The sequence below is a fragment of the Arvicanthis niloticus genome, chromosome 12 (genome assembly GCF_011762505.2).
Source record: "Arvicanthis niloticus isolate mArvNil1 chromosome 12, mArvNil1.pat.X, whole genome shotgun sequence".
Lineage (NCBI taxonomy): Eukaryota > Metazoa > Chordata > Mammalia > Rodentia > Muridae > Arvicanthis > Arvicanthis niloticus.
Window position 1 is genome coordinate 73188204 of NC_047669.1, and position 22781 is coordinate 73210984.

The 22781-nt window shown below is 44.4% G+C and overlaps 1 protein-coding gene across 5 annotated transcripts in view; it reads left to right on the top strand.

Annotated features, from left to right (window-relative positions):
• The window catches only part of Itsn1 (intersectin 1), a 181309-nt gene that overhangs the window by 96334 nt on the left and 62194 nt on the right, over positions 1–22781 (top strand). For all 5 annotated transcript variants that reach the window (XM_034514696.2, XM_034514698.2, XM_076943156.1 and 2 more), the window contains 4 exons: positions 10352–10479; positions 12885–13111; positions 14796–14917; positions 22152–22399. In XM_034514696.2, coding sequence (XP_034370587.1) covers positions 10352–10479; positions 12885–13111; positions 14796–14917; positions 22152–22399 — 725 coding nt within the window. The remainder of the gene's footprint in view (positions 1–10351; positions 10480–12884; positions 13112–14795; positions 14918–22151; positions 22400–22781) is intronic.

Below are 22781 nucleotides of genomic sequence, written 5' to 3' on the forward strand. Positions count from 1 at the left end.
TTAAATTAGAAAGCATATTTGAGATTCTTCTGTTGCCCTTTGGATTGAGAGTCCATGCCAGATTGTCTAGACATCTGAGTTAAAGTATTTGTGCAGTGCTTTCAGCACTGGGGAATGAGCTTGCCCGATTGTACAATTCCAGGAAAGCGCTCAGCCTTAGGGGAGTGCTGTGTATCCATCGTTGTTATGTATCCGACATTGTGTTTCTCTTCACGTTACTTTCCTGTCTCACAGTAGTTTGTGTGTGCACATGCTGCCTGTGTTCTGTATTTGAGTGTGTGTGTATTGTATCAGCATTGGAGGTGCATCTGTGAGTTCTCTATCCCCAGGTACAATAAATAAAAAATGTCTACATTTGTTCTCATTGTAACTTATCGCTGTTTTAAGCAAAAAGAATTTAACATTGAAACAATTCAAGTAGTTCCCAGGAATATAAACCATTGAGTTTCATCAGCTTCTGGACACAGAAGGAGCATAGTTTTCACCTTAATGATGACTTTTCTAGAAGTTTGGCCTAAGACTCGGTTCAGATGTTAGCAGAAGATGCTCAGGCAAAGGCTTTTGGCTCATGCTCAGATCCGTGGATTAGATGACGTTAGCGCTTATTGCTGTTGCCACTGCTGCAGAGAACACCGTCAGATGGGTTGTGTCGCTCTCGGGACTAATTAGTGTGTGATTGGCGCTGCGTGTGGTATCAGGGGTTCTTATACAAAGGCCATTTTAGCTTCACACACACACTGGCCCTTTCCCAAATATGCTTATTTTGAAATTACAACATTTCTTTTTGCCTTTCATATTCTTATTTTGGTTTCTTATTAGCTGTAAAGTTCATATGGCAAATGCAAAACATAGCTATTGTTGTTCATGCCTTAACATCCACTTACGGGGTCTGGTGAAGGCGTTATGTAGTCTGAGGTTCGTCTCTGGAATTCCTCTGAAACCTGTAGAAACCAAAACAGACATGAGACAACTCAGAAACTGTTAGCATTTAGTTTCTCTGTGGTCTTCTGCTGTTTTTCTTTATTTCTGCCACACTGAAAACACAAAGCATTTTTTCTCTAACTCTAAAGCATATGTTCAATAGCAGCCATAATCTCTTGTAGGGATTAGACCAGAAGGAGCCTCGGCCTGAGCCTTAGTGTTTGAGTCTGTCCCTCTGCAGACAGCAGTGCTTCCGGAGCATCTGCACAAATGCTGTAAGATTTACCTCTCCCTTTGCCAGAGAGGTGCAGTGCTGATGCCCAGTCATCCCCACGGAGAGCTTGCTGCGTGCGCAGCTGCTGTACTCTCAGAGGGACCCCAGACAGTAAGTTAGGGTGTAGCAGCTTTATTTCACGTTCATGAAGGTCGTGCATGCACAGGCACGAAGACAAAGCCGTTGACTGCCCAGCTCCTGACAAAGCTTTACGTGAGTCAGTCGCCTAGGGCACCGTGTGAAGCACTTGACTGGCGGGGCCCATCAGGAGAGGATTGCTGCCCTGGCTGTCATGTGCCTCACACGCACTCACACCTGGCTTGTAGGTATAAATGCATTTTGTTTTAGGACTGAGACAGTGAAGACTAAGGATTTTTTTGTCTTTTTATAAACATATAACATAATCACAGAATCTAGTTTTATTCTTTTCCCTAGATTCATTCTTCCTCTGAAGGTTTTCTCTGTTTTCTTTATTTTAGGAAGAATTACATTTTTGTCTTCTCTATCTGATGAGCTATCATGGAAAGTCTCACGTTTTTATCTAAAATGAGAACAGAATCTTGCTGTAGGCAGACAGCAGGCCTTTGTTTTATTGAAACAAGAGTATTAAAACTCATAGCAATAGCTCAAAGATAGACCTTTGCCTACCATGCAGAAGGTCATGGGTTCAATCCCACTGCAAAATAAATGATAAGTTAGCATACTTAGAATCCCAGCACTACTGGCGACTTCAGGTTTAACCCATGACCTCAAACCCGCGCCCTTTACCCTTCATTCTTCTCTCTTAGAAGTTCAGACTCTTTGTTTCATCTCACAGAGGCTGTGTGCCATGCATTTAGACAGTCATCTTATCAGTGTGGTCTTAGACACTCCGAAGACTCTCCAGAGATGGAGACAACTATAGCCAGTGGTAGCATGAGCAAGGCTGAAGCTCACCCCGCTCCCACACGGCCTCCACAGGGGTCTCAAGATGCACTCAGTTCTGCATCGCCCCCAAGCCAGGAATCTCACTGTAGCTGTTAGACTTTGCCATCATTTTATAAGGGAGAGTTGGGGGGCAGGCATACAGCACCCTGACACACAGGGCTCCTTCCTGCACTGGAGCCTCCTGACTTGACATGCCTAAAATTCAGGACTCAAGAGATATGGGAACTTAAAAATCAGCCTCTGGATGGTCAGGTGAACCATCTAACCAGTGTACTAGCTTGGAGCAGATTGGATAGCGAGTGTTGCTACCAAATCAATCAATCAATCAATCAATCAATCAATCAATCAATCAATCTCTCTCTGTGTCTCTCTGTCTCTGTCTCTGTCTCTCTCTCTCTCTCGCTTGCATAGTTGTTTATTTGTTTTTAGAGACAGAGTCTCTTTGTGTACTCCTGATTGTCCTAGAACTCACTATGTCCTGCCTCTGCCTCCGAAGCACTGGGATTTAAGGCCTGCAGCACCCACTAGGCCCAGCTAAATTACTACTGTTTAGCGTCTTCATTCAGTGACCAAATTTATTTACCACAAGTTTGTTTATAAAATGTGTCTTACATACTACCAACACATCTCAAACTTATGCTCTTGAAATATCAGTTTAAACTTTTCATAATCTGTAGCTTTCTTGTTACATCTTATATTACAGAAAGACGGTTATAGGAGCGTGCTGTAATTCCTGGGGCTTTGTAACTTACTGTGCTGAGAGATACAAAAGTTCTGCAGAGTGTCAGGTGACACCGCAAAGAAGCCTTCCTGGTACCTCTCTTGTCCTCGGCAATGTTGGTAGCTTCTGAAATAGTTTTCCTTGGCACTGACAGAGTAATATTCCAACATTTTAACAATAATGTTGAGCAGTCTCACGTTAAAACATGACTTATAGTTTATAAAACTGTATTGTGTGCTAAGTACAAAGAGTCCAACATTCAGAGGGCTGAGGTTTGTGTTTCCCACTCAGCAGTGGGTTCCTGCTTCCTGCCTCTGTGCTGCTAGACCCATCCTGAGATTGGGACATTTGAGGATTTCTTCTTCCTGTCGGTGGCAATGGAGGGGGCGGTGCCTTACAGCTGCCCTAGGCTGAGTCATCACCAGAAGCTCTCCATGGCCGCTCTAATCTTCCTCAGGCTCAGAGTGATGAACACCTCCACCCCCTGCTTCAGTCACCTCTCCAGAGGAGTGCCAGGCTCTGAGATAGCATTACCAGGAAGTACTGAGTCATGTTGCTCGTCAGTGATTGGGGGACACTTGCTTTTTCCGCCCAGCAAGTTGTGTGTGAGGAGGGGTGAGTGACTGAGTCGTGAACTGGACAAGGCCTCGTAGTCTCTATAACCAACATAGATCAGTAAGTTTGCCTGTATAAAAATGTAAAAAGGGTAATCAGTCATGACTGAGAATGTTCCAGCACACATGGGCAGTGTTGGTCCGTTATTCCAAAAGTGGACAGTGATTTTATTTCTTAGTGAAATCTGTGTATTTAGGGAAGATTCAGAATTAAGAGTCATGGTCCATAGTATGCTCATGAAATTTGGCTTCTTACATTAAGTGCAGAATCATAATAAAGATTCTGGTTGTGGTGATGGCCAGGAACTGAGTGGATGTTGACGTGAGAGCACCAGTTGTGGTAAATAAGGTCGCTTGCTTAACTGAGGCTTTCATGCTCTTGGTTTCAGACACTGGCTTTCATGGCAGGCTCGTTCATTGTGAAGGCAGTGAAAGGCAGAATGTTAGCAGGAGGGGAGAGCAGAGGAGGAGCTGGAGAAAGAAGCACAGAGCAGAGTGAGAAGTCAGGACAGAGGCATGCAGAGGGAAACTGACCCAGAAAAGACCCAGAGAGAGGAGCTGGCGAGACAGCAGAAAGCGCAGATAGCCACGGTGCCTCCATGATGAACAGATGTCTGTCTGCTTCAAGGTTGCCACCTCACTCTGTTCAACATGGAATTTATTCCTACATGTCCTTTGGAAAAGGCCCTTCCTGCCTAGAATAATAAAATCCTTTAACTGATTCCTTGTGATTGTGGAAACTTCATCTAGAATCTGAACCAATTGTTAGACCACTCCCCAGATGCAAAGCAGACAGCAAGTGTTAACATATCAGATTTTCATGTCACCCCAGTGGGCTGATTTGGTTGGTTGAGTGTGTTTTTGTTTTGTTTCGTGTTTGTTTTCGTAAAATGCAGGCTTTTTCTATGTAAAGTTGGGAAGCCATCAATAAAAGGTTATCAGAAAAAAGGACAAAGACAGTCTCCTGGAAGGTTTTCTTTCTCCTCTGTGTCATTTACCCAACAATGTTCTGCTTTAGAGTTGGTGCTGTCATAGGTGACATGCTGTAGTTGGTGGCACACTGTATGTAGTTAGTGGCGTGCTCCTCTATGATGTCATATTTCCTTGTGTATGAAGCTGAGACAGTTGGGGAATTCATATTTTTAGGAGAAACTAGAGTCCATGTTGTTTCTATGGAAGCAGCAGTCTTCTAAGCTTTCTGTGCAGAAAGGCTAGGGTCAGACACTGCCCAGAGGCTTGCACGCTGTGTGGGTGCTACTTGGTGAGTGCTGACTTCAGTTTGGAAAGAATGTTTTGAACATGTTTTACAAACATTAATATGAGCCTTCCTAGAATTTAGATAGCAAGTTGAACATCTTTATGCTTTTTCAACTTTTAGTATATCGCATGAATAAACTTTATAATTGGAGTTAAATAGAATGTTCATTTTCATTGACTTTGTACATTTTTATGTCTTGAAATATTTCCTTTTAGATTTCTATGAGATATGTTTCTGTGTTTTCTGGGCTTATTAATTCTCTTTTGTTTTATCACTTAATTGGGGAATGTTATTGTATCTTAGAACTCAGAGGGTCAGCAAGGTGGCTCAGTGATTAAAGAATTCAGTCCTTTGGAACCCAAGTAACAGAAACAGAAAACCAGCTCCCAAAGTACATACTACACACATGCACACACGTGTACACATTCTCTCTCTCTCTCCTCTCTCTCTCTCTCTCTCTCTCTCTCTCTCTCTCTCTCTCTCTCTGTCAATCAGCCAATCAATAGATAAACGAAGGACAAAAAATACAAGTAAATACCTGGAATTTCTTATCTTGCTGCCCAGATTGGTTTCCTATGAGAGTAATAGTAATAAAGTTTTTTAGATTTCTGCCATCCAGTTCAGGAAATCCCAGTCAGTGGTCCAAGTATGTTTTTGCTGTTTATCTCCAAAGGACAGCCTACGGCACAAACAAAAGGCAAAATAGTTATAAAAGTTAGATATCCGGATTTGTGAACACTTTTCTCAAGGTGCTGGTCTCTTCTCAGCCTCTGTTGTTGGTTCTCCTCCTCCTCTTCTTCCTCTTCTTCCTCCTCTTCTTCCTCCTTTCCTCCCCCTCCTCTTTCTGTTACAAGCATTTTTGCAAAGTCATCTTTATAGAAAAATAACCCTTTACACCTTATTCAAGTGAATATCTCATACTTCAATTAATAATACTCTGTAATATACCATTTTTGAGTCTCTTTAAGACCAAGTAAAGGAGAGGCCATCACAGTAAATGATTCATTGCCCTTTGGCATAGCCATAAAACAGCCGTCAGTGAACTTGAAACCGAGCCATATCTGTCAATGGAAAAATAGCTGAGTCTTCTTGGATATTCAATTTGTCAAACATTGTGCTTTTGAATTACTCAGGCCACATGCCATAGGATGTCCAAAGATGTTTTGTGGCTCAAATATCTTAATTATTTGGGTAAAAAAAAATTTTTTTCTCATTTGGGCATAGGGAAGAAAATTAAAAGCAAGCTGATTTTTTATCTTTAGTTTAGAGCCACCAGTGCTACACAGAGCTTGTCTCAAAACCAAACAATAACTAAAAGGTTCTTTCAAGCCATTTGCCTTTCATATTCCTGTTTTAACAGCATCAGCTTGAGGCTAGAGTTCAGGGCCAGCCTGGACAGCATAGCCAGTATATGGAAGTTTAAGATCACCTCCAAGTACACAGTGAATTTGAGGCTACCTAAGACCTTGCTTCAAACCTCACCTCCAAAAAACCAAAAACCCGTGGGAAAACAGACACAATGAGATACTTGTGTAATATGCACAAGGCAGTGGATTTCTTCCCCAACGCCATGGGGTGAGAGGGTATACCTTAGTAGAAGATAATATTGACTGCATGTCTACTGTAAAATACTTCGTACCATTGAATAGCACACACTAAAGAAAAACCAGTGAAGTCACACACTCAATACTATCGTGTGTTTTAGCCACAAGACACATAATTGTAGTTACTAGTTTTAGAAGAAGTTAATTTGAGAGAAAGCTACAAGCGAGATTCTGCCTTCTGATGTCTTACAGTTTTTTACCTTTGAGGTGGAGAAGCATGCTAAGGGATGGGTGCACTCTATAAAGAGTTTGAGGGTCACTTCAATCAGGTAAGTTGATAAATTAGCAACCTGACTCCATTTTTACCACCTTGGAATTTCATTCTCTCCTTTGAAAGAAGTGTGAGAAAAGCACTATTTTTTAGTGCACACTCCAGCTATGTACAGAAGTTTATGGTCTTAGAACAGCACTTCTTAACCCGTGGGTCTTGACCCTTTCACAGAGGTTGCCTAAGACCTTTGGAAAACAGATATTTATATTACAATTCATAAAAGTAGCAAAATTACAGTTATAAAGTAGAAACAAAAATAATTTATGGTTGGGGTCGCCTCAGGATGAGGACCTGTATTAAAGGGTCCCGGCATGAGGAAGGTTGAGAACCACTGTCTCACAATTAGGAATACTCTGCTTTTATTGTTTCAAACCATCTGAAACTCCAAAATCCAAAAGGGGAAAGAAGTTGAGAATGCACGCGAGCCTGCTCAGGTCGCCTCCATCCTAGCAGTATTTGATTTGGATGAAATAAAGAGTAGAAAATCTGCCGTTTTCCAATCTGGATCATAAGCTGCCACAGCCTCCTGGTAATGTTCTTTGGCATCTGTTATTTTATGGCTCCTCCTACGAGCTGTTTTTTTTTTTTTTTTTGTTTGTTTGTTTGTTTGTTTGTTTTTAGGAGGTTCTTGAGGCTCAGGATAGGTTGGGTCTGAGCTGTGATGCTATTGTCTTCTCAGAAGCATGGTTCTGAGCTTCTAGTGTGACTGACACTGGACTGCTGTTGTAAAGCCAGGAAGATGGTTTGTACATGCTTGGCCCATGGGAATGCATTGTGAGGAGGTGTGGCCTTGTTGGAATAGGTGTGTCACTGTGGGTTTGGGAAGTCGGTATTCTGCTAGCAGCCTTCAGATGAAGATGTAGAACTCTCCGTTTCTCCTGTTCTTTGCCTGCCTGGATGTTGCCATGTTCTTGCCTTAATGATAATGGACTGAACCTATAGGCCAGCCCCAATTAAATGTTGTCCTTATAGGAGTTGCCTTGGTCCTGGTGTCTGCTCACAGCAGTACAACCCTGGCTAAGACGGAAGTTGGTCCTCTCTATCACTTCTGTTGCTTTCTCATTTTGTGCCACTTGATGACCATCTTTAGTTGCTTCTGTCTGTCTGGACCGGTTTACTCATTAACCAGTTTCGATCTGAACCTGACTTCTTGACTTCAGTATAGAAAGGAAGTTGCATAATTCTTTGGAAAGATGAACTGTCTGGATTTGAAGGATACATTGGGACATCATGCATAGCCAGTGTCTATTCTGGTTTCACAGCACCTGCTGTTAAGTATTTTGAACGTTACCTACCTAAGGTTAAATTTCCCCTAGATAAAATACCTTTTATTTTTTAAATGCATAACTGGGGGTGGGGGGGCTGAAAAGACAACTCAGTAAAGTATTTGCCACATAAGCATGAAGACACACAGGCCACCGGACCTGAGTTTGACCCCGGCACCCCCATGAAAAGCTTAGTGAGCTGCTGGCTCATATTTGCAATCAAAGACATACACATTCCTGGAGATAAGTGAGGCCCAGCTTCCAGTTAGAGACAGTCTACACACACACACACACACACACACACATACACACACACGATAGATTCACACACACATCACACATACACGCGCGTGCGCACACACACACACAATAGATTCACACACATCACACATGCACACACACATGTACACAGATGCAAACACACACCCCCATGCACACACATGTACATACATGGTAGATGGAGCTGGAGAGATGGCTGGGTGGTTAAGACCACTCACTGCTTTTCACATGAACCTCAAAGCTCTCTGTGATCCAAGTCCCAAAGGATGCACTGCTCTCTCCTGGTCTCCTAAAGCACCAGGCTTGCACACGGTTCACAGACATGCTTGCAGGCAAAACACTCATAATACATAAATATTATTTAAAAACCAAGGTGGATGGCTCTACAGGAATAACACCCAAGGTCAGACTCTGTCTTCCACATACGTGCACACGCGCACACAAACACACAGGCATTCATACCCACACATCTTCCTGCCCATACATGCATACACAGCAAATAATGCAATCAGGTTTCCCCCCTTTGCCTCCTTAGCATGGCAGAAGTGGAGAGGGCTATGCTGGTGATAATAATTTTTTTAATTGAATAAAACTTTCTATAACTTGTGCCCTTTGATAAGGTCTCTGCACTGGGCCAGTGATGGATCAGCCCATCTCTGGCTGCACGTCCTGACTTTGGATCCCGGCCCCTTCTTTGGGACACTAGAGCTTGGTTTAGTGTCAATCCTACAGTTATTTCTTTTGCACAGTGACACTTTGCTTTAGTCAAGAGTAAATGAATTAATCTCTTCTGCTTGTTTTTAAAACACCAGCTCTAAGTTCATAAGCAGATTATCCATTCATATTATTAGGGATTATTATTTTTCATTACAAATTACTGTGGAAGCCAGCTTGGCTGGGCTTTTGACGTAATGCTGTTAGGTTGTAACAGCCCACAGCATTCCAGTTAAGAAGGCAATGAAAAATGGAATTCTTTCCCCACCCAGAGTTGATGTTCTTTTTTCCATCCCAGCTTCAGTCAGAGGGGACAGCAGAGCTTCGTCAGTACTTCCCAGTGGCCATTCTTGGGAATGTCTCCTCTGTCTCTGCCCTAGCTTAGCCCCTGACCCAGGCAGGCATCCTTCCTTAACCCAGCAGCTGCATACCCAGGGCTGCTGCTTTAGGAGATGGCCCGATCTACACCTAGCCAGGCTCTCCAGGCTTGTATTGTCCAGGCCTCTGGAGTACCTTCCTCTGGTGCCTCCCACTCTCCACCACCCAATTTCCAGTTAAACTTTTTATATTCTTGTTACCTTTCAAGGGTCTCAATGTACGCTAGGCAGCCATGCCACCAAACCACACTCCAGCCTAACATGGTTTTGCGTATTTTTATGTACTTATACTCCTGATTTTAAATACTATCACATAATTCTGTAGGTTTTCAATAGGCTGGCAAGAAAACCGCCATTATTTCTTGGGGTTGCTGTAAAATGAGGAAATCAGATCCAGAATGATCACCAAGAACAGTTGGCAGCTTCATATGGGGATTTGTGAGAATAGAGGCTTCCCAATAGTTGTGATTTGAAGAAAAACCCCTCAGTGTGTGCTGGGGTTAGGTGAAGCTCACAGAGACTATCAAATCTATGGACTCAAGACTCAAAGAGCTGAGTTTTTAACAGTGGCTATGTAAAGTGCCGTGTGTGTGTGTGTGTGTGTGTGTGTGTGTGTGTGTGTGTGTGTGTTTTCAAAGCTATGGGGTTTGGTGTAGATTAATTACAGTAACTATAGTTTTATTCATAAATCACCATACCATAAAACTAGTTACCTTCCAGTACTGTTGAGTCTTTCCCAGTGTAGTTCCCCCACTGCCCCTCACAAACAAGGGCCTTTCAAACATATCCTGGAGGCAGGGGTGGGGGAGCAGGGAGGAGCATAGCTCAGTCTTAGAACACTTGCCTAGTGTGTGCAAGGTCTCAGACTCAATCCCCAGCCCCAGGGATAAGTAAATGTCATGGGAAATGACATACTGTGTTGTGGCTGCCAGAATATAATCTGGGACAATGACTGGTGATCAGTCATGTCAAAATGCAGTGAGTTCAATTTCTAAGGGAATATCTGTCAACACGGAAAGTCACCCGCCAAATGCCCAGGGCTTGGCCACTGTGAGGTATTGCATGCGCGTGACCAGTTCATGTTCATCTGCTCTGAGCATCCATAAACTGTCCTAATTTCTTCTAGGAACTAAGAGAAATACATAGTAAACAGCAACTCCAGAAGCAGAAGTCCATCGAGGCAGAGCGGCTGAAACAAAAAGAGCAGGAGAGGAAGGGCCTGGACTTAGAAAAGCAAAAGGAAGAAGCTCAGAGGTGAGTGACCTCAGGGCCTGTGGCATTCAGTCTTCGTAAAGGCCGCCTTCTTTCCTTAATGTGTGTGTGGACAAACAGACATGTGTGCCATTTAAATCTCTGCGTGTGCACTGGACACTACCCCCTGAAGTGTTTGGTTATTCCCAGTGCTCTCCTGTGTAGACAATGGAAGTAGACAAGAAAATTGGGACACTTGGTTAGTTCATTTGCATGCCAATGACCAAAAGAGATTTCCAGTTCACAGCCTCCTAATAAAACAGTGATAGTCTAAGCACAAGGTTTGAAAGCAAAGCCCCCAGTCTGCTGCCACAAGCATCTCCAGAGCACCAGGAATGCGCCTGTCTGCCTCCTCTTGTTTACTGCAACTGCAAATTAAACTAGAGTACAAAAGGTGGAGACCGCCCGCCGCCTGGAACACAGACACACGTTTGTTTGTTCTTTTTAGAGATGTGTGCCCGTTCTTTACCTTTTCCATGTAACAGTCTGTAGTCACTGCTACCTTTCGTTCCTGGGTTTGTGCTGTTTGGAATTCAGTTAGAGTCCAGGAAACTAGAATGAGCAAATGTCCAGGGAGATGGTGCAGGTTCAGTGACCCTGCACAGATCTGTCTGCCCGCTTTGTGCTAGGCACATAGGATCCTCTGAGCTCATTTGTGTTTGTATGTTTTTATTCTTAATGCCAGGGATCTTATACAAGTTCATTGGACTGGGTACTCATTTTATTATTTCCCTTTACAGTGGGCACACTATGTATTGACTGCATCAAACTCGCCTTTCTTTTTTTTTTTTTTTTTAACTGTTAGTGTGTGTGTGTGTGTGTGTGTGTGTGTGTAGTTACACAAGCTTGTGTCACCATGCATTTATGGAAGTCAGAGAATATCTTTCAAAAGTGGGTTTTCTTCTACCATGTAGGTTCTGCAGATGAAATTTCTCAGACTTGGATGCAAGTGCTTATATCAACTGAGCCATCTCCCTATATTGTCATTATAGTCCATGAAGTGCTTTTATTACTAATGTTGCAACATTAAACTGTACTTCTACAGAGATAAATAAACTAAATACACTGCTCTACAAACAGAGTATGTGACACATATTCTAACTGTATAGGTAAATAGTAGCCCAAACTTAACTTAAGAAGTCTCTTACTTTTTTACCCTCTAATAAATCTACTTAGATGTTTTTTTTTTTTTTTTTTGGGGGGGGGAGCTATTATTGAGACAGTTTCTCTATAGCCCTGACTGTCCTGGAACTCACTGTATAGACCAGGTGGGCCTTGAAACTGCAGAGTTCCTCCTGCCTATACTAGGATTAAAGACAAGCCCAACATACAGCCTTTTTATGCTTTTTAGAAAACATTATATGGGGCTGGAGAGATGGCTCAGAGGTTAAGAACAATGACTGCTCTTCCAGAGGACCAGGGTTCAATTCCCAGCAACCACATGGCAACTCACAACTGTGTATACTGTCTGGAACTCCAGTTCCAGGGGATCTGATGCCTTCATGCAGATATACATGAAGGCTTTAAAACACCAATCAATGCTCATTAAAAATAAAAAATAATAAAACTTATTATTAAAAATAAGTTTAAAATTTTAAAAAGATAGTCTACGTGCACTAGCTGTTTTGAGTGCATGTCGATCTGTGCACCGTGAATGTTGTGCTCTCAGAGCAGGAGAGGGCAGGGGACCCTGTGGCTCTAGGGTCACAGATAGTTGGTTATGAGCTGTCATGTGGGTTCTGGGAACCAAGAGTTCTGCAAGAACACCACGTGCTCTTAACCGCTGTGCCAACTCACCAGCCCCAGACATCAGCTAATCTGTTTTGCCTTCAGGTTTGGGAGCCAAATGTATGCGTGTGAGCGTAGTGAGTCCTGTGCGTGTGAGTGCTTCCTGTAAGTGTGAGCATGGTGCATCCTGTATGTATCAGTGCGGTGCATCCTGTGCATGTGAGCACATGCGTCCTGTCCAGGGAGGACCTGTGAGACTACTCACGCTCTCACAGGAGCAGCGTCCAGGCACAGTATGTTGGCTAGTCTCACTTTTATAAAGTATACACTCATCTGTGTTCTGTGGCTTTCAGTCAGTTATATCAATTACTATCAGTTAATATCAATTGAGATGTACTTCTTGGGCTTACCACTTTGTGAAATAGATCACAGTTTTCTTTCTGTGTGTGTGTGTGTGTGTGTGTGTGTGTGTGTGTGTGTGTGTGTGGTTTTTAAGTCACAGTTTCCTTTTGCTCAAAGCCCAGAGAACCCATTTTGTGGATCCCATTGCCTGTGAAGAGCTACCCACATTCCCGCAATGTTTAGCAGCTCTGTCTAGAGGGAGGCCAGGGGTGAGGGGTGATGGGGAAGACTTGAGTCAGAGCTGATTCCTCACTGCAGTCAAGCATCTTTGTTGGCAGACGGGTTCAGGAAAGGGACAAGCAATGGCTGGAGCATGCGCAGCAGGAGGAGCAGCCACGCCCTCGGAAACCCCATGAGGAGGACAAACTGAAAAGGGAAGACAGTGTCAAGAAGAAGGAGACAGAAGAGAGAGCCAAACCGGAAGTGCAAGACAAGCAGGGTCGGCTTTTCCATCCACATGAAGAGCCAGCTAAGCCTGCTGTCCAGGCACCCTGGTCTACCACAGGTATCAGACGGGGCTGAGGCGCCGGGCCCTGTCACTGTCACCTCCGTGTATGTCTGTGACTAATCACGATCTGCCTTGAGTACTTATTTCTAGGAACTGGTTCTCACTCTGTAGACCAGGCTGACCTCAGGCTCAGAGATCCGCCTGCCTCTGTCTCCCGAGTCCTGGGATTAAAGGCGTGCGCTACCACGAGCTAACTTGGTTACATTAATAGAGCTGAGATGTCTGTCTCTGTCCGGATACTGTGGCTCTTTACTACCCAGGTGTGCACAGGCAGCCCTCTGATACCAGGAGCCCTCTGCAGGCTGATCCGAGTGACATCAACTCTATTTGTATATGTTACAAACACTGAACTTGACATTTTGAAAAAAAATCACTTAACTGTTTCTCTAGTTTGTTATTTCCCCCTGAAGTTGCTGAGCTGTGCCAACTGGTTTTTGTCTATACTGGGTTTTATGCCTTTTGAAAAGTGTAAATCTGAGTTTTTGTACTTTCAATACAACTCACCTCTTTTAAAAAGAAAATAAATAAAAGACTGACCTTAACTAATAAAAGCTATCCCTTAGATAATATCAGCTGCAAGCTAAAATGTATTTTCAAAATTCTTAACCACTATGATATTCAGAAAGCAACAAGCAGCCTGCCACCATCTCATAAACGATGTTTGCTCCCTGAGCACAGAGTGGAGGGGAATGAAGTGCAGTGTTGGGCAGGAACCATCCCTTCCTAAGGTGTTTCAGCCAGAGGGGGGACTTGGGCTTGGGCGTGTAGGGAGTCCAGGGCGACAGAGGAGAATGAACGTAGCGTCTGGTTCTACTGTGGTCTGAAGAGGAATTATCGATCCTTTAATCTCAGGGGTCATCCAAGTCCCTGTGCCTCTTCAGTGTGAACTGAGGATTCGTTTCCTCCCTTGGGTCTCTAGGAACCTTTGCATCTCACACAGATCAAGGCTACACAGAAATAAGAGTCTACCTCACTGTTCTTCAGATACAGTGGGTGTCAAGTTATGTGCAGCTTGTGTGTAGAACAATCCAGAGGGCTGTAATTAACTGTTAGCCAAAGTCCAAGAGTGCCCTCTGCCTGAACACATCTTGAATTGTTTTTCATTTGATTTAAAGTCTAAATTATTTTCATTAGGATTCTCCCTTGGGCTTATTTTTTTCCCAGAAATGCAGAAGACTCAGTTTAGCAGGGTCATGAGGGCATTATGTGAAGTCAGTACTTAGGTTTACGTGATCTTCTTAAGTGCCCCAGAGACCGACATTTGCCTATTTATGTGAAAGGTTGTGTTTCTTTCTCTTGCTCTTCCCCTGCAAGAATGCTCTCTGGCTGACTGGATCTGCCGTCGTATACGAGCAACGCCCCGGGTGGGGAGCAGAGCCTGTTGATGATTTACAGATGAATATTGCTAGAGCCCATGCCGAGAGGCAGAGAAAGGCTCTCTAGGCTGTCTCACCCACCACGTTCAGTCCTGGCGGCTTGTTTGTGGAATCTACTGATGAACTCCGCATGGTCTTAGATGCTTCTGTCAGAGTCCACTCTCCTCTGGCATTCCATGTGTGTTTCAGAAATTCCCTGAATGGGTGGAAATACTTCCGATATAAAGCAGACCATAGCACTAACAGCTGTCCGCCTTGGCATGTGTCAGTGCTTCCTGTAATGTGTCCCTCCTCTTCCCAAACAGAGAAAGGCCCACTTACAATTTCTGCACAGGAGAGTGTAAAAGTGGTGTATTACCGAGCGCTGTACCCCTTTGAATCCAGAAGTCACGATGAGATCACCATCCAGCCAGGAGACATAGTCATGGTAAGAAAGATGGCAGCCAATATGTGTCAGCGATGGCCTTTTGTCCGTGCTTGGCACTTAGTGACACAGTTAGGAAATCTCCAACAAGCATGCCTATCAGAATGAAAGTTCTCTTTCAAAGGTGTATCTTAATAGCACTTTAAATACCGTGTTCGTACTGCTCCTTGGCATATTTCTAATCTTACAATTGACTGACTGTGTCTGAGACTAGCACTAGTTATGTACTATGTAGAGTTGTTATTAAAAAAAATAGTTACAGATGCAGAATTCCTTCATCCTCAGCTGCCCAGAGGAACACTTAGACCTTTGAGCCAAGGTATTTGGAGGCTGTTTGGTTTTGTTTTTTAAGTAATGAATTAAATGTGGAGAATTTGAATTACTATTTAGAAAATTAACATGTTCAGTCTTGCTTCGTTGCAGTTTATATTCTGTGTATATTAACAATTTAATATAGTCTCAGAATTGTAACATTATATAAGAGCTCGTTTTAAGAAGAGAATAAAGCACTGTGGTTGATCTAGTTATTTTTTAAATGACAACTTAAATCTCTTGATTAACTTGGAAGTAACTGAAAGTGAAGGTCTGAGAGACAAATGTGTTTTTCATACTAGGGTATTAAAGAGTGGTCTGTGTTTCAATGAGAAACTATTGCTTTAGTGCAGGACCTACCATCTCTGCAGCCTACAGCAACACTGGCTGCGCCCCCTGGGGTTGGCTAGCCGACCCCTGTCCGATTTGATGACTAGAGCGTAGATGTACTCTTACGGTGCGACATTTCATTAAACATCTTTTGCCTTGCTTTTAAACCTTTGCTTTCCTGGTGGAGGTTAAAGGGGAATGGGTAAGTGCCCCCTGTCAGGAAGTCTGCCTCCCACTCCGTGTCTTGTTCTTTGAATTACTTTAACTGTGTAAGTGAGCAGGTCTCTGGATGTTGTAGCAGTGGAAACGTGTTGGGGTTCTTACCACCGAGTTGTGCTGAAAAGAAAAGTGTACATGGTGAGGGTTTGTGTTGTCAGTTTGTCCATCTGCTGGGCTCTGCAAAGCAGTCTGTAGTTTCTGTACTTGTCAGGGTTCCACCTCACACCAGGAGTTCCAGGTGCATTAAACTGAAAGTGAAACATGAAAAATTTACAAGAGATTAGAATGATTTCCTGGCTTACAAAACCTACCTACTTACTGACTGACACAGGTCTCATATAGCTCAGGCTAGCCCCAAGCTCACTATGTAGCCCAGGCCAGCCTTAAACTCTTGGCTGTCCTGCCTCCACACCTAAGACACATGAGCATTAGAACAGTGGAGCCTGACAGGCTAATTGTGACTCTCTTGTCATTGCGTAACCCAGGCTCACTCACTTTTGTCAGCACTGTGACCATCTGCTTCTCAGACTCCTCAGAACTTCTTTGAAAGCATCAGGCTTACACTTTAGTCACCATGCTTCCCCTTGGGATGTTGGAAGTCTTGGTAGGGTTGGGGAGCCTTACAGATACTTTGCTTTGAGAATCTCTTTGCTTTTAAATCAGTTGCTCCCAAACTATTTTTTCATTGTTAACAATTTAATGTAGCATCTTGTGTGTTGCCATATTCTGAATGTTTGATTATACAAAGAAATAGAAAATAGGGTCTGCCACTCAAATATTTAGATCCTTTTTGGAAAAGGCATGAGAAACGGATGAACTCAGGCTGTGGTGAAGTTCCCCATGACTGTCCAGTAACCCAGAAACTTAAAGTGGAAAGAAATCTGTGAACTGATATGGCATCTTCTGACTGGGGCTGCCTAACTGACCATCTCCATGTCTGAGGCTCAGAGTGTTAGCAATACATGGCCTCTCTTCTGATGTGGAGGTCGCCATCCCTGGGGGATGAAGTTTGACGTCTGTCATGCATTGCCCAAGCAATTGGATGAACAATGAGAGAGACCTCACTTACCGCCATGTTTGTTAAGCTTTCCATGAGGACCACACTGCAGCTGGACATCTGAGTGCTCAAGCCAAGCAGCATCAGGTGTGTCAATCACTCAGGGAGTCTCAAAAAAGTAACTGATGGCAAGATGGCTTAGGAAAGGTGCCTGCCATGCAAGTCTGACCCAACCTGTCTGATCCCTGTAACCACAGAAGGCTGGGAGGAGAGACTCAGTTCCGCAAAGCTGTTCTCCAGCTCCCCCATGCTCCCTGTCCCTGCCAGTGCCACCTTTACCACCACTGCCACTGTCTCTGTGGACCTCCACATACCATGCACTCTTACATACTTAAAGCTCACTCTTTCTGTCTGTCCATCCTTTTTTTCTTCCTTTCATCTATGCCTTGCTTAGGCCATAGACATTCAAGGAATTTTCAGTTCAGATACACAGTTCAGAATTCTCTGTAGCCCTTTTGTTAGGGAATGAGTTTCAGGAGCCAATGATGTAGCCCCGCCCCTTTGTCCTGTCAAACTTATCCTAAATTGTTTCTAGAAAACAATTCAAAGTCCCAGGGCTTCTTTCATTCACAGTTACCAGCTACCTAGTCATTTGTCTGAAAGCTGTCCTGTGAATGCTACCCTTACCCTGCCTCCTCCTCCCCAGCACCTGGATCACAGGCGTGTGCCACCACTCCTGGCTTATATGTGGGTTTCAGGTCCTCGCGCCTGTGTGGCAATAGATTGCATTCTTTTTCTACTTGTGGAAACAAAAACTACAGAGTGAGTTCCAGGACAGCCAGGGCTACACAGAGAAACCCTGTCTTGGAAGACAAACAAAATAGCAACAACAAAAACCCTTTTTCGGGAGACTGTAGAGATGGCTCAGTGGTTAAGACTACTGGCTGTTCCTCCAGAGAACCCAGGTTCAATTTCCAGCACCCACATGGCAACTCACACCTGTCTGTAACTACAGTTCCAGGCCTTTTGACACCATCACACAAACATACATGCTAGCAAAACTCCAATAAACATGCATACATGCATACATACATACATACATACACACATACACGCATACATGCATACATACATACTATATAAAAAAACCTTTTTCTTCCCCCTTCTTTAGATTTCTGCAGTCTTAACATCCGAGCTCAGCTTGTTTCATAGTTGGTCTGAGTGTCACTGCTGACGTGAGGAGCTAGTGTGCACATTTCAAATGAATTTTATGGAGCCAGGCTCATGCATTCAGATGTTGTCTATGGCCTCTTGTCTGCTACCTCAGCAGGCTTGCTTAATTACACTAAAGGGAAAACCCCTGTTCTCTAGGCTCCTACCTTAGAGAAGACAAGCCCATGTACAAAAACTTAAAAATCATCATGAAAATAAAGCTAGGAATAGAGCCACCATATGACCCACCTGTACCATTCCTGGGCATATATGCATAGGACTCTATGCTCCTCCACAAGCTGCCTGGCCTCTCTGTGTCCACTGGTACACTGTTCCCAAGAGCCGTGGCATCCACGTAGGTAGGTGTTTGTCAGCCGATGGGAGAAGAGCAGTGTGGAGCACACACAGTGGAGTCAGGAAGAACTGGGAACAGTCACCCTGAGTAAGACACCCCAGGCACCGGAGGCCAATAGCGGCATGTCCTCCTGCATGTGTGGATCCCAGCCTGGAACCTTCAGCTTTGCCTCTTCAACTTACGGTAGTTGTAGAGCCCAGGAAACAAAGGGATCGCTGGGGTAGAGGTGACTTGAGGGAGCTGGGCTGGTAGGATATAAGTGATCTGAAAGTATTGGTGGGGTGCAGGGGAGTGCTGGCGGTGGAAAGGTTAAGTCCAGGATGGGGGTGTAGGATGGGAGAGGTGGGGGGATGCTGAGGGGTCAGCATGAGAGTTACTGAAATGACGGTTCATGGAAATCTAAGCCAGTTTAAGAAATGGAAGTTAAGGCTTGGAGAAACTGCTCAGTAGTTAAGAGCACTCCCTACTCTTCCAGAAGACCCAAATTCAGTTGTAAACTAGCTTTGAGCCAAGCACCCATAACAGGCAATTCTTAGCCACCTGTAACTGTTGTTGCAAGAGATCTGATCCCATCTCCTAGTCTGCAAGGGCACACATGCATGCATACATCCTTGTGCTCACATAAACATACAAACTTTTTAAGAGTTTGAAGGGATGGTTAAATAATGTACCCCAGTACAGGAGAGGGTGAGGAATGGACCCAGAGTCCCACCGTCGGCCTTCAAATATGCCCCTCACCTAAAGCTCGCTCACTGGGCTCCATCTCCTAAAGGCTCTTCCACCCCGATGAAGACAGCAGCACATATTTGAGGTCGTTAAAGACCCAAATGTAATAGCATCTCCCTGGGAACCCAAGTTGGAAATTTAAGAAAACCCAGAGCTCCCTAGTGAAATGGCAGTCAGTGTACACATACTCGTTAGAACCCAAGCTTTAGCCAAACTGGTTTCAGTCTGAGCTGACCGGCCGTGCTCACCCGACCTTCACAGGCAGCAGGTGCGGTAGGCAGTGTTAGTACTGTTTCATAGACTACCTCTGAGCCAAGTCCCAGAAATGTGAACAGAATCTAGGGTCTGGACTTCAATCCCATGACGTTCTATGAGAATTACTCCCAGAGAAATCAGGACTGATGGGACAGACCTAGATAGATAAGTCATTACTAAGACTAAACTTGTTCAGTAAGAAGGATGCAACCCCACTTTAAAGCCACAGTGGGGAGTGTGTTCTATGTGAAAGTCTGCCAGAGCTTGCTGTGTTATATACAGAGTTTATGTGCTTAACCAAACTCAAGAAGAAATGTCTAGTTTTCATGTTGACCCTCCGTTTTCCAAGTAGCTAAGTGTTAAGAATGAACTCCTGCTACCTGCTCTGGACTTAATCACAGTTGTTAAAATGAGCTGATTCTGCAAGAGTAAGTTCGCATTCCTTAGACCCTGGGCCATTGTTGAGGGCAGTATCTTTCCTCTGCTAAAAGTGAAGCCCATGATGATGTCATCGTTACCTTGGAGACGGGAGCTCTTGTTGGTGAAGCTGGCTCTGAGCTCAGGGTCCCTGCTCTAGCTCCTGAGGATACTTGGAAGGGCAATGTGACTTCTGTCTTTGCTGCTGGCAGGCTGGGTGTGGTTTCTCATTTGGGGTTGGAGCTAGGCCTTTCCTTGAGATGTGGGGTCAGACATTACTTCGGGACTTCTGATCTGATTCCTTATATCCCCCAAAGTCTCATTAACCAGGCACAGGGATGACAGTAGATCCTAGGTCATGGCGATATCAAGCAATTTGAATTGTACAGTGAATGTTCCAGAATGGCAGTAACCAGGTACTAAATGGGTCCCTACAGATGACCCTAGCAAGGTTAACCAGAAATGACAGGCTTCTGGAGCAAAAAACCAAAGCTTGTTTAGAGTGAACGAGGTTGAAACACAATACCAGGACCAACATCTAGATACGAGAACACCATATAAAGTCAGAGTTGGATTTTTAAAATTGCATTTTTAAACTTTTTTACGTGCCAGGCAAAGTTACAAAGACTCAATCCCAGTACTCAGGAGGCAGAGGCAGGCAGATCTCTGAGTTTCATGCTAGCCAGGAGGTCTAAAGAGTGAATTCCAGGACAGCCAGGGCTACACAGAGACCCTGTCTAAAAAACAAAACAACAACAAGAAAGATGTATCCATACGAAGACAGACATGTTATAGACAAAGAAACTGAGGCATCAGGAAGTTAAACTTGCCCGGTTTGTATAGTTGCAGCTACAGAACCTGCATTAAGTTTGAGGCAGTCTGTACACAGGGCCCTGGATTTCATTATACTCAGCAGTGTTTTGTGTTTGTTATAAACTCTTTTTTTTTTTTTTTTTTTTTTTTTTTGGTTTTTGGTTTTTGGTTTTTGGTTTTTTCGAGACAGGGTTTCTCTGTGTAGTTCTGGCTGTCCTGGAACTCACGCTGTAGACCAGGCTGGCCTCGAACTCAGAAATCCGCCTGCCTCTGCCTCCCAAGTGCTGGGATTACAGGCGTGCGCCACCACCGCCCGGCTTGTTATAAACTCCTAACTCGCTCCACCTGACTCTCCTTTAGTCCTAAGGTGGAAGTGGAGAGCTTGGCCACCCAACCTACCCAGGGTGCTGGTGTGCTTAGTTAGGAGCAGCCGTGTCTCCAGTGCCCAGCATAGACCAGGAGGACAGAGCAGCACCGATGTAAATCCAAGCAGAAGAACATAGTTACTTATAAATAACTGGGAAAAGGGAGGAACCAGACAGAGGAGGGAGTTGACTGGGAAGCGTGCTTGTACCTGTGTAAGTGTAACAGTGACCAAAACAGAAAAGCAAAGCCAGCCCCCTTGGAAGTACTGCGCATGACCGAGGGTCCTTTTCCTGTGGAGAGTTCTCAGCCTTGGGTTACTTTTTAGAGAGATGGCTCAGCAGTCAGGAGCACCCGCTGTCCTTCAGTGGACACAGGCCTGGTTCAAGTTTTCTGTTTAGACCTACCCTGTTCCTGTGGTTGTTGGGAAAGTCAGTGAGGTGTCAGGTGGCCTCGGCTCCAGGCCACGTGTGCAGGTGTAAGAATAGGACTCAATGGACTCTGGTACTGGAGCCAGCTTTGTGTGTTCTCTGTCCTGCAGAGTCATCTCCTGGTTCTCATAAGCCTGGGGGGTAACTGTGGCTATGTGGGATGACTTGGGTGTTTCGAATGCTTCCTTTGGGGCAGAACTAAGGTCAGATACAAGCACTACATTCACTTTGCAGAGTAGATGACCCCTCTGAAGTTTTTCAACAGAAGGCTTTATTCTTTGTGGAATGTTGTGCATTTTAAAATGACAGCCTCTAAGGGACTCTGAGTAAGCTGTGCTCTCATCTCCTCTTGTGTCTGGGGCTCTCCGGTGGCTGCAGGTTTGTTTTTATCCTTGTCTCTGTGCTGAATCAATGCTTAGTTAGTGGAGGTTTTAGAATGTTAACTGTTGTTGATTGCACGCCGTGCTTGAAAAAGCAAGTCAGATTATCATTACTAATTGCATGACTTCCTGAGTAGTGAAACCTGTCAGATGGATTCACAGTTCACAGACACTTTAAGGCAGATGTCTGAGGACCTAAGGTGAGGCACATCATCTCCTCTCCCGCTGGGAACTCACGAGAGAAAAGGCCAGAGGAGGAACATGTGTTGCAGAGCTTGCCGCTTCCTGGGCACTGAGACTAAGACAAGGACTGTCCTTGCCATGTGTCAGTCAGGGGCAGAGGCTGTGGCTTTGTTGTGATGGGGTGATTTATGTGTTCAAGGTTTGGTTGTTTTCCATTTAAATGAAACATTGTGACTTCCCACAGGTGGATGAAAGCCAGACTGGAGAGCCAGGATGGCTCGGAGGAGAGCTGAAAGGGAAGACAGGATGGTTCCCTGCAAACTACGCAGAGAAGATTCCAGAAAATGAGGTTCCTACTCCAGCCAAACCAGTGACCGATCTGACATCTGCCCCTGCCCCCAAACTGGCTCTGCGTGAGACCCCTGCCCCTTTGCCAGTGACCTCTTCTGAACCCTCCACAACCCCCAACAACTGGGCAGACTTCAGTTCCACGTACGTGTTAATGTGCTGTCCTTGGCACTTTGTAGAGTCTTGAGTTGTTCTTCTTTTAAAAGGAGATGGTATGTGTTCATGACCCTTCCTCTGACTGGCCTACTGACAACAGGGTTGTTGGCTTCTCAACTAGATTTAGTAATACCATTGCCAAACAGAGATTTACCAGGGCGCAAAACAAAGCCAGCCGATGGGTCCATCGTTATCTGTATTCTTCATTTGGGGGAAGAAATGGAGAAATACAACTTCCTAATAATTCATGTTAACAATCATGTCCGTCAGCAAAAAAAATTTAGTAATTTCCTGCAGGCTGGGAAATGATGCTATTTTGTTAGCCAGGAACTAAAATTGCAACCGGTCATGTGCTTTGGAATAAGGCAGA